This window comes from Salmo salar, chromosome 20 (assembly GCF_965601325.2).
Source record: "Salmo salar chromosome 20, fSalSal1, whole genome shotgun sequence".
Lineage (NCBI taxonomy): Eukaryota > Metazoa > Chordata > Actinopteri > Salmoniformes > Salmonidae > Salmo > Salmo salar.
Window position 1 is genome coordinate 12,681,607 of NC_138310.1, and position 13,225 is coordinate 12,694,831.

At 39.3% G+C, this 13,225-nt stretch overlaps 1 protein-coding gene across 1 annotated transcript in view; it reads left to right on the forward strand.

Annotated features, from left to right (window-relative positions):
- LOC106580129 (fibrinogen C domain-containing protein 1) overlaps nucleotides 1–13,225 on the forward strand; it is a 229,272-nt gene that overhangs the window by 154,030 nt on the left and 62,017 nt on the right. The window contains exon 5 of the mRNA XM_014160835.3: nucleotides 3,161–3,257. Within this exon, the coding sequence (XP_014016310.2) occupies nucleotides 3,161–3,257 (97 nt within the window). The remainder of the gene's footprint in view (nucleotides 1–3,160; nucleotides 3,258–13,225) is intronic.

Sequence of the window (13,225 nt, forward strand, 5' to 3'; positions counted from 1 at the left end):
AAGAAAAGGCAGAGATACAGAGGCAAGGGAGTAAATCGCCAGTACCATCTGTTCTATTGGCCAACGTGCAATCACTGGAAAACAAACTGGATGATCTATGGTCGAGACTATCCTACCAACAGAACATTAAAAACTGTAATATCTTATGTTTCACCTAGTCGTGGCTGAACATCGATACGGATAAGATAGAGCTGGCTGGGTTTTCCATGCATCGGCAGGACAGAGCAGCTACGTCTTGTTAGACGAAGGGCGGTGGTGTGTGTCTATTTGTCAATAACTGTCTAATATTAAAGAAGTATCGAGGAATTCCTGGCCTGAGGTAGATCCTCAAAAAGTTCTACAATTACACCGTAGAGAGAATTCTGACCAGTTGCATCACCGCATGGTATGGCAGCTGCTCGGCATCTGACCGTAAGGCGCTACAGAGGGTACTGCATACGGCCCAGTACACCACTGGTTTCATGCTTCCTTCCATCCGACCTATATACTTGGCGGTGTCAGAGGAAGGCCCAAAAAATTGTCAAAGACTCCAGTTACCCAAGTCATAGACTGTTCTCTCTGCTGCCGCACGGCAAGCGGTACCGGAGCGCCAGGTCTAGGTCCAGAAGGCTCCTTAACAGCTTCTACTCCCAAGCTGTAAGACTGCTGAACAATTAATCAAATGGCCACCCCCACTATTTACATTATATCCAATATATCCTCGTTATTGTTATGTCATTTTATTGTGTTACTTTTTACTTTAGTTCATTTTGTAAATATTTTCTTATCTCTATTTCTTAAACTGCACTGTTGATTAAGTAAGAATTTCACTTTAAGGTCTACATCTGTTGTATTCGGCACATGTGACAAATAAAATTTGATTTGATTTGTGGTTTGATTTGAGTATAATTATAAAGGGACACTTCATGTTTTGTGGATAAAATGTACATTTACGGTGGGTGAGCTCCATTCTTGACAGGATGATCAGATTCAATTTCATACTCAGAGGCTGATAAATCGGGATGCTGCCTTGCTGGCTGTTTCATAGGTAAGGCTCCTTGCAGGCAGATTAGCAGTCAGTGCATTATGCATATGATCCAGTCTGGGTGCGCTCTATTCCTGGCAGTCTTGATCATATACAGTGCATTCAGAAAGTATTGACTTTTTCCACATTTTGTTACATTACAGCCTTATTCTAAAATAGATTAAATTGTTTTTTTTCCATCAATCTACACACAATACCTCATAATGACAAAGCAAAACCAGGATTTCAGAAAAAAACTGAAATATGACATTTACATAAGTATTCAGACCCTTTACTCAGTACTTTGTATGAAGCTATTAGCTTGGCACACCTCTCTTTGGGGAGGTTCTCCCATTCTTCTCTGCAGATCCTCTGTCAGGTTGGATTGGGAGCGTTGCTACACAGATGTTTTCAGGTCTCTCCAGAGATGTTCGATTGGGTTCAAGTCCGGGCTTTGGCTGAGCCACTCAAGGATATTCAGAGCTCTGTCGGAGTGACCATCGGGTTCTTGGTCACCCTGACCAAGGCCCTTCTCCCCCGATTGCTCAGCTTGGCCGGGCGGCCAGCTCTAGGAAGAGTCTTGGTTGTTCCAAACTTCTTCCATTTAAGAATTATGGAGGCCACTGTGTTCTTGGGGACCTTCAATGCTGCAGAAATGTTTGGTACCCTTCCCCAGATCTGTGCCTCAACACAATCCTGTCTCGGACCGCTACGGACAATTCCTTTGACGCCATGGCTTGGTTTTACTCTGACATGCGTGACCTTATATAGACAGGTGTGTGCCTTTCCAAATCATGTCCAATCAATTGAATTTAACACAGGTGGATCCAATCAAGTTGTAGAAACATCTCAAGGATTATCAATGGAAATAAGATGTGCATGAGCTCAATTTGGAGTCTCATGGCATAAATAAGATATTTAGGTTTTCTATTTTTTTTGGAAATTGGCAAAACAAAACGAACAAACCTGTTTTTGCTTAGTCTTCATGGGGTAATGTGTGTAGATTGAACAGGATTTTTTTTATTTAATCCATTTTAGAATAAGGCTGTAACGTAATAAAATGTGGAAAAAGTTAAGTGGTCTGAATACTTTCCCAATGCACTGTACGTAATGCACTGACTGCTAATCTGCAATTATTGTATACACATATCAGTTATGTAAGCTAACAAACAGCATACATAACAAGCTAGCTAACAAGACAACCTAGATAACTAGCTAGTTAGCAGGCTGACTCGCAAGACTAGCCAAGTTAGTTACCTTGTTGCTTTCATGAGATTGGTTGTGGTCTTGGCAGTTGCAAACAGTCTGGGAAACAGGTCCTCCTGTCAGGCATCGTTCAGGGCTTAAATGCCCCGCGAGGGCTTAGATGTGCCAAGATTTCTTAGCTCAATGTAAGGGACAGTTAGCTTACTAACATTCTAACTTATAAACTGATAATGAGTTCCAAACACAAATTAAAGCATAATGTTAGCATGAAATGTACTATCCCTTAGTGTAGCAATCAATAAAAACATATGTGCTGATCCACCGTGGGCTCGGCTGCCTCAGCCATACTGTCAATCATCAAAACAACTTTTGTTATGTCATTATCATGAGATACAGTGCCAGTCAAAAGTTTGGACAAACCTACTCATTCAAGGGTTTATCTTTATTTTTACTATTTTCTACATTGTAGAATAATAATAATATAACACATATGCCAAGAGTGTGCAAGTGGGTTATGTCACATTTGACATGGGTGGTTATTTTATGAACCCTTTTATAGAGCATGACATATGGTTATAGATTATTTGTGACACATTTATGTTCTGTTCATGAAGGCTTCATGAAGCCTTTATAAACTGCACATCATTTAAAGCAGCACCAAATGGGTCAATGTCATTTTCACCAAATGGGGCTGGCGAAAACCAATTATTCAGGGTCATATTCACAAGGTACCAAACAGAAGAAAACAGACTGAAACAGGGAGAGACTACTTGAGCTTGTCCAATAAGAAACGGTCATTTTCGTTTTCTGTTGCACAACGCTATGGTGTGTACTAATGAATACTGCCCTGGATTAGGTTGCATTTGGGCACTTAGGATCACAAAACAATATACCAAAATGTTGCCATGGTAATAATATGGGGTGTTTTTCTTTTTCTGTTTATCCTCCCAGGTCATTCAGCGCAGAGAGGATGGCGCAGTGAACTTCTTCCGAGCATGGGACGCATACCGCAACGGCTTCGGCAAGATTACTGGAGAGCACTGGCTTGGTGAGCACTCACAAATAGGATCAATACCATGAATAACTCAGTCTATTGGTTCGATAACGCTCCACGTTCTTGTCACATTCCCAAAGTCTGCCCAGAAGAAAGGAGAACATTTTATTTGGTGTGGGATTCTAAAACTTGTTCTACACACTAGAATAATTCAAGGTAGACAAGACAGCTGGATCAAATTAAGGCTTGCATAGAAGCTACGCTGGGTTTTCATGGGTTGGGTTGTCTGGGTTGTCATTTTTCTTACCTGCAACACTGGAAGCATAACTTTTGCGTCAAAATCTTGGAAATAGATTTAACACTGAGCAGCATAAGCTTCTCAGGTTTCATTCATTGTCGTGACTTGACATTAACATTAATCTGAGGACTGTTATTTATCTAATCAACAAACTATGTTTAATTGTTACCCGATTAAATTAATCATGTAACAATTAACTCATTAGGATCTGGGGCACCATGAGAGTGGTTCTTTAAAGAGTTACCATCTCCCGAATTAAACTATCAAAGGCATTTACCCATCACATCTAAAAACAGTCAACTTATTAATCATAACCTCATATCATATAATCATTCTGAACAGTCGTAACCTCCTTGCATCTGCAAAAACCCGAACCTTACTTATTATTCAGTACTACACAAATTGGTTTAATAATTTATTTACTAGCTAATTAAATGGTAACACAGGATAAACATACACCCTTAATACATTCAAAACAGGTCCCTAGAGGACTGATAACAATATGGCTGCTTGTTACAAAAGAGATGAAGAGGGCAGGGCGAGACAGAGAGGGAGAGAGACACTTAACGTTGGTACATTTAGAAACTACTCTCACCTACAGTAACCATATACTACACGAACCGCAGCCTGCTTTGAGTAAGAAATCATGAATGTATTTACGTGAAATGTCTGAGTCCGCGTGGATCTCTCTCAGTCGACAGGGCCGCCTTGGAAAGGGAGTTGGGCCTTTCCGTGGGATGCTTGTAAGGCTCTGATTGTTCAAAAGGGTTCCAACTATAACGACACAGGGCAAGACCCAGATGCAGACACAGAAGGCAGATGGTTCGAGTCTCTGATATTTATTAAAATACAAGGGGCAGGCAATAGGCAGGTCGTGGACAGGCAGAAGTTCATTAACCAGGTCAGAGTCCGAAAGGTACAGGGTGGCAGGCAGGCTCGAGGTCAGGGCAGGCTGAATGGTCAGGCAGACGGGCTCAGTGTCAGGGCAGGCAGAAAAGGTTGGAACCGGGAGTGCTCGAAAACAGAGACTAGGAAAACCAGGAGCACGGAAAAAACACGCTGGTAGGCTTGACGAGACAAGATGAACTGGCAACAGACAAACAGAGAACACAGGTATAAATGCACTGGGGGAAATGGGGAAGATGGGTGACACCTGGAGGGGTGGAGACAAGCACAAAGACAGGTGAAACAGATCAGGGTGTGACACCAACAAGTCTTCTACTGTTGTTCTTCTCTGTAGTTGTCCAGTATCCAGTGACTTGGCGTGTAGGCCTGAACAGAACTACAGAGTTTCTTCTCCTTCCATTCGCTCTTGAAGATGCTTCTTTGAAGATAGGCTAGCCAGCCGTATCTATGGTTTGAGCAGAGTGCAGGATGGTCCTATTTAAATTTGCTTTTGAAGATACTTAGGACAGCTAATCAGCAGTACCAGTGATTGTCCGGAGGTGAGTTTATAATCTCTACCTCGTGTTGAGATTTACAGTTCAAACCACTTTAAACATGCAGCTGCAGCTGACGGTTTTGTGGTCTGCTATGTTAATTTCTTGACTCATCATTTATACAGTTTGTTCGAAAGGGGCGGTTCCGTCAGGCTGATACGCTCTCTGACCTTCCTAGGGGGCATGACTTGTCACTTGTACAAAGTTATGTAAAAGAATTATCTCTTATAGTTTTTCAAATCACATCCCTCTTAACATCTATGGACCTGCGCTAGCGTCCCACCTGCCAGTGAAATATCAGGGCGGCAAATTCAAAAACAACAAAATGTCATAATTCAACTTTCTCAAACATACAACTATTTTACACCATTTTAAAGATACACTTCTCCTTGATGTAACCACATTGTCCGATTTCAAAAAGGCTTTACAGCGAAAGCAAAACATTAGATTATGTTAGGAGAGTACATAGACAAAAATAGTCACACAGCCATTTTCCAAGCAAGGACATGTGTCAATAAAACCCAAAACACAGCTAAATGAAGCACTAACCTTTGACGATCTTCATCAGATGACACTCCTAGGACATTATGTTACACAATACATGTATGTTTTGTTCGATAAAGTTCATATTTATATACAAAAACAGCCTTTTACATTGGCGCGTGATGTTCAGAAAATGTATTCCCACCAAAACTGTCGGTGAATGTGCACATCAATTTACAAAAATACTCATCATAAACATTGACAAAATATATAACAATTATTTAAAGAATTATAGATAGACTACTCCTGGATGCAACCGCTTTGTCAGATTTTAAAATAGCTTTACGGAGAAAGCACAGTTTTTTTCAATATTCTGAGTACATAACTCAGCCATCACAGAGAGCCATACAGACACCCGCCAAGTTCAGGGCAACCTAAACTCAGAATTAGTATTAGAAATATTCTCTTACCTTTGCTGACCTTCGTCAGAATGCACTCCCAGGACTGCTACTTCCACAAGAAATGTTGTTTTTGTTCGAAATAATACATATTTATGTCCAAATACCTCCGTTTTGTTCGTGCGTTCAGAGCACTATCCAAAGGCATAACACGCAAACGCGGTACCAGAGACGAAAAGTCAAAATGTTCAATTATCGTACTTAGAAGCATGTCAAACACTGTTTAAAATCAATCTTTATGGTATTTTTAACGTAAAATTGCAATAATATTCCAACCGGACAATAGCGTATTCATTCAAGGAGAAAAAGAAGGAACGGCGCTCGTGTGACCGAGCATATCCAATCCCTTTGTCCACAGGCAGTCCACTCAGTAACTGAGCTCCTATTATCTGCCCAGTAACAGGAGAAGGCTGAAACAACTTTTTGAAGGCTTTTGACAGCCAATGGAAGCCTTAGGAAGTGCAACGTAACCCCACAGATACTGTAGTTTCGAAAGGGACTAGAAAGAAGAACTACAATTCTCAGATCCTCCACTACCTGGTTGACTTTTTCTCAGGTTTTTGCCTGCCATATGAGTTCTGTTATACTCACAGACACCATTCAAACAGTTTTAGAAACTTCAGAGTGTTGTCCATCCACATCTATTAATAATATGCATATTCTAGTTTCTGGGCCAGAGTAGTAACCTGTTTAAATTGGGTACGTTTTTCATCCGGCCGTGAAAATACTGCCCCCTAGCCCAGACAGGTTAACACATTTTTTTAAATCATTTTTCATGTTAGATGCACAACACATAGGATGGACACTTCATACATGTAGTGGGTATACTTTCCAAAATACATTATTTCCTTTATAGCATTTTTAATGACATCACAAAATAAGAAACAAAATGACATTAGTGTTCTGTAGATCGTCTCTGACCATTCCCCACATAGAAATATTGTTCCAGTATTTGCTTTTGAACGTGTTAGAGTTTCAGCGGGAAACGTCTCTTGAAACAAAGGACATTCCTTTGGTGAATATTGGAGAGGGAGATCTGAATCTTCAGGACGTGAGTTGTTAATCCCCACTAATCTACCCCCTCCCCCCCGCGGGTGAGAGGGGGTCTGATTGAAGTTATTCATTGCAAATCTGATCTGACCTATTTGGATTCTCGTGGACAGTCATGACATCATGAATAGGAGTGGATCACGTCCTGGTAATTGCGTTACCTTATCCCAGCAACCCAATCTCACTAGCAGAAAGTAAAAGGAATATATTCTTTCTCAGGATTGCAGACACATGCTTTGCTATATTCTTTAGTTGACATTCATCAGTGAAGCCCAAAGGAAAAAGCTTAGATCAATTCTGTACAGAATTCTGCGTGTGTGTGTGTGTGTGTGTGTTTGGCGTGCGTATGTGCGTGCGTGTGTGTGTTTGGTGGGAGGGGCTGGTCCCAAAGGCCAATACAAAGAAGATTAATAGCTTTTTTTCCTCATGCCATTTACTACTGTGTGTTGCTACCTCATCAAACATATGAAATCTGCATACGGTGTTTATATGTTACATTTCTCAAGTTGCCTCTTTGGGTCACTGATGCTTCAGGGACATTTTTTTTATTATTGCTGTACTTTCCACCTGTCCTCTAGGAATGTGTGTGAAGAGTGTGTGAAGAGTGTAGGTGTGTACTTGCATGGGTGGTTGCGTGTCTTACATTTGCCCTCAGTGAGTGAACCGGCGCCCTAATTCAAGGTTGGGTGATTTGAAATGACAGGCCTGCCACAGAGCATCAGCATGTCAAGATTGACAAATTCTCCAAGAGAGGAGCAGGCAAGAGGAAAACTGCTGCTCACTGCAGCAGGGTGTTTAATGAAATGTATTTTACCTACAGGCAGAGCAGTCTCTTTATGTACTGGTGGACCTGGAGAGGAAAAAAGCATGGAGGACAAGGGGGTTCAAAACTGGTCCTATATGGGGGGGGGGGGGGACGTTTAAAATGTATTTTTAGAAAAAAAGCATGTCTATCTATGTGAAATATTTAATACATTTTAAATACATTCCAAAATACTGTTTATTACAGAATGTATTTCACAATATATGTTAAATACATCGGGAAATGTAATACATTAAAGAATGTACTTTAGAATATGTTTTCACTTGTATTTATCGATATATTTGCTTAATATATTATGTATTTGATAATGTTTTGTAAAATATTTTCCAACATGCTTTTACATATTTTTCCTTTTTTATTTTATTTAACCTTTATTTAACTAGGCAAGTCAGTTAAGAACAAATTCTTATTTACAATGACGGCCTACCAAAAGGCAAAAGGCCTCCTGCGGGGACAGGGGCTGGGATTAAAATAAAAATATTGGACAAAACACACATCACAACAAGCAATTTATTTGTAAGAAATATGTTTTTATTAAGATGTATGGCAAATATACAAAATTGGCCAAGTCATATTTGTAACGGTCATCGTAGTAAGTGGACCACCACGGTCCCGTGTAGCTCAGTTGGTAGAGCATGGTGTTTGCAACGCCAGGGTTGTGGGTTCGATTCCCACGGGGGACCAGTACGGAGAAAAAAAATTATGAAATGCATTCACTACTGTAAGTCGCTCTGGATAAGAGCGTCTGCTAAATGACTAAAAAATAAAAAAAATGGACCAAGGCGCAGCGGGTTTAGTGCTCATTTTCACTTTTATTGTGAACACTTAAATAAACAAAACAATAACCAAACGAACAGTCTTGCCGGCTAAACACAGCAGTGCAAAAAAAAAAAAAAAACTTCCCACAAAACCCATTACAAACACACCCCTCTATATAGGACCTTCAATCAGAGGCAACGAGGAACAGCTGCCTCCAATTGAAGGTCAAACCCAAAAACTAAACATAGAAATAGAATGACTAGATGGAAAAATAGAAATACAATAACATAGAACATAGACCAAAACCCCGGAATACATAAATCAAACACCCCTCTACATAAACACACCCTGAACCACATAAAACAAATACCCCCCTGCCATGTCCTGACTAAACTACAATAACAGATAACCCCTTTACTGGTCAGAACGTGACAATATTGTAATGAAATGGTCACTGTATTAACAATGAAACTTTAGTAAGCTCTTTGGTATCACATGCACTTATGTCAGTGTACACCAGTATGGGAGAAAAATACATTTCAATATATTTAACATTGCGTAAAATGTATTTGAAGTACATGTAGATATTGCATCTTCTATTTACCTGAATTTTCTCAATCTCCTACTCTGCTTCCACCGGACATTATATACACATTTTAAATACATTCTGTAATATATGTTGGAATATATTTAAAATGTATGAAATAAAAACGAATTAAATACATTATATTGGAAAATATCTTATATTTCGCATGTATTTTTTTTCTCCATACAGTATGACAAAGCTTAACCTTTAATTACACACATGCATAACACATTAACTGGAATGACAATCCATCTCACGGGAGGCCAAAAAGCACAAAGACAAAGCTACGATACCAAAAAGCCAGGCCTCCAAGTCTTCTAATAGGTTGCCAACTCCACAATATGTTTTGTCAAAATGTATTGTTATTCTACTTGACACATACCAAAAGCATTACCATGTATTTAAATGCATTTAAATGACTAGAAACATGATACGTTATCAGTCATGAAGTGACTCCATGTCTTTCATATCACAAATAAACAAACAAACTTGACGAGAGCAGTGCAACCAGTGTCCAACTGGCATAACTTAATGTGTACTTAATATAGTCATTTTCTTTACCTCTTGGGAGGGGAAAACTAGTTTTTTATGAAGTCGAACATGTGCTCTTTATGACAGAATATTAAAATGAGGTGAAATCATTTTTTTATTTATTATATCATTGCCAAAGTTTACATTTACGCTCGTACCCATTTACACTTGTACCCATATATTGAAAATACATTTTACATAATGTTAAATATATTGACATTTATTTTTTTATGGGGTGGTTGCAACCAGGGGTTGGGGCCAGTTCAGGGAGTAGAACCCAACAACTGGAAAAGAACAACATTTTTAGAGGAACAGAATCAGAACTCGGAACGAAAGTGATTTAGACTGTTCCGGAACAGAACCTTTATTTTAAAAGCATGGGAACCGGTTAAAAAGTCTAAGCTAACATATGGAATTGTTTTAAGATGATCATACCATGGATCATTTAGCTATTTGATTTTGAATTTTAGGACCCCTGTAGGTATCAAAAAATATATTAATTAAAATGTGTTTTTTTAGAAAATATTGACTTTGGCATTTAATACTATAGCCCATAGAAACACATTGAATAATACATTCATATATGGCAAAACAGACAGTCAAAAAATAAGTAATAAGGTTTTGAAGTGTCTTTCCTATATCTAGGAGATAAAAGAAAGCTAAGGAAATATTGTTGTCTTTGGGACACATTTTACCCCTTTTTTTAATGGCACAAAACTACCTCCATACTTCCATTCATTTTTTTTAAACCGATACCGGTTACCTTCAGAACACCACTGTGTTGGTGAGAAGCTCCCCTTTCCATAGTGGGGTCATATAGTGTATGGCCCAAACTAGAGGTCGACCGATTAATTAGGGCCGATTTCAAGTTTTCATAACAATCGGAAATGTGTATTTTTGGACGCCGATTTGGCCGATTCATATTTTTTTATATATATATATATATTTTAACCTTTATTTAACTAGGCAAGTCAGTTAAGAACACATTCTTATTTTCAATGATGGCCTAGGAACGGTGGTTTAACTGCTTTGTTCAGGGGCAGAACAACAGATTTTTACCTTGTCAGCTCAGGGATTCAATCTTGCAACCTTACGGTTAACTAGTCCAACGCTCTAACCACCTGCTTTACATTGCACTCCACGAGGAGCCTGCCTGTTACGCGATTGCAGTAAGAAGCCAAGGTAAGTTGCTAGCTAGCACTAAACGTATCTTATAAAAACGATCAATCAATCATAATCACTAGTTAACTACACATGGTTGATGATATTACTAGTTTATCTAGCCTGTCCTGCGTTGCATATAAGCGCTTAGGTACACGTTGCTCCAACCATAGACATCAATGCCTTTCTTAAAATCAATACACAAGTATATATTTTTAAACCTGCATATTTAGTTAATATTGCCTGCTAACATGAATTTCTTTTAACTAGGGTAAATGTGTCACTTCTCTTGCAAACAGAGTCAGGGTATATGCAGCAGTTTGGGCCGCCTGGCTCGTTGCGAACGAATTTGCCAGAATTTTACGTAATTATGACATAACATTGAAGGTTGTGCAATGTAACAGGAATAACGTTTTGTTTTCGAGATGATAGTTTCCAGATTCGACCATATTAATGACCTAAGGCTGGTATTTCTGTGTGTTATTATGTTATAATTAAGTATATGATTTGATAGAACAGTCTGACTGAGCGATGGTAGGCAGCAGCAGGCTCGTAAGCATTCATTCAAAATAGCACTTTCGTGCGTTTTGCCAGCAGCCCTTCGCAATGCATTGCGCTGTTTATGACTTCAAGCCTGTCAACTCCCAAGATTAGGCTGGTGTAACCGATGTGAAATGGCTAGCTAGTTAGCCTGGTGCGCGCTAATAGCGTTTCAAATGTCACTCGCTCTGAGACTTGGAGTAGTTGTTTCCCCTTGTTCTACATGGGTAACGCTGCTTCGAGGGTGGCTTTTGTCGATGTGTTCCTGGTTCAAGCCCAGGTAGGAGCGAGGAGAGAGACGGAAGCTATACTATTACACTGGCAATACTAAAGTGCCTATAAGAACATCCAATAGTCAAAGGTATATGAAATACAAATCGTATAGAGAGAAATAGTCCTATAATTCCTATAATAACTATAACCTAAAACATCTTACCTGGGAATATTGAAGACTCATGTTAAAAGGAACCACCAGCTTTCATATGTTCTCATGTTCTATTGCACATATTGCACTTTTACTTTCTTCTCCAACACTTTGTTTTTGCATTATTTAAACCAAATTGAACATGTTTCATTATTTATTTGAGGCTAAATTGATTTTATTGATGTATTATTATATTAAGTTAAAATAAGTGTTCATTCAGTATTGTCGTAATTGTCATTATTACAAATAAATAAATAAATCGGCCAATTAATCGGTATCGGCTTTTTTGGCCCTCCAATAATCGGTATCGGTGTTGAAAAATCATAATTGGTCGACCTCTAGCCCAAACGGTTCAGAAGCCAAAGACAGAAGTTTGCACATCAGCGGTATCGACTTCAGACGAGTCCCGTTAGGCTTGTGGGGGTCATAGAGCAAAATCATCTTGGTATTCTCCGTTTGTAGGCCAAACCATTCTGGCGACACAGACATTTTTGTGAGAAGACCAATTTTTGGGATGTCTCATGGTCTGACAAACACCACTGCAGCTCAGCCACCTTCCACCACAGATGCGGAAGGCCGACATAGGCGGATGTGGTGGATTGAGAGGCAGCTCATTCAAAAAAACATATATATCTAGCTTAAATTGACAGATTTTGATTGGGATTTTTTTATTATGATTATTTTATCTATGCACAGGTGTGGATCAATAGACTCTTAGGGATTAATAACGTTATTTTATGTTCCGGGCGGGGTTTTTTTCAGCCTATGCAAAGCCCTCACTTGGTCACTCAGAAACTTATTGCAGTGTCTGCCTGTCAGCTGAAAACTTTGCCTGTGCGTGTTTAGGCTACCTGCCCCTCCAAGGCATAGTCTACAGTACTGTAGTCTTCTGATAATACAAGCGTGATTCAGAAATTAGGGAGAGAGATATTTTTATCAGAGAAGAATGGATTCACTTTTTCAATGCTAGTTAAGGATACAGTACACATTGGATTTATTAACTATAAAAAGGTAAGACGTCTTTTTATTTTAACTCTGGTGCTAGCTCTGGTCCAACTTTAAGCCAACTCTCTGAATGTTCAAGGACATTCAAAGTTCTTTCGTGGGAGTCACTCCTCTGTAGGTAGAATTCTGTGGGGTTAATTCAGATAATGCATGTCATAACAAGATGCCCAGCGTTTTGAAGCCAAGCCTCCTCCTCCACCCTCTATCGCTCTCTCCCCACCAGCAAAGTTTCAGTCGCATCTCGCACCCTACACTTGTCTGTCCAATGCAGGAAAATAGTTTTCCCGCTCCATACCAAGCTGCTCTATCCGCACAGATTGGTGAAGTAATTTAATGTCAAGCTAGATGAAACTTTCTTTTGCTGATCGGAACAGTGAAATAAAAAAATGTAAAAAGTAAAATCATTTTGGTTCCAACCCCTTTATTTCTCATATAAGTACAGTGAAATGCTTAACCTTTTCAATG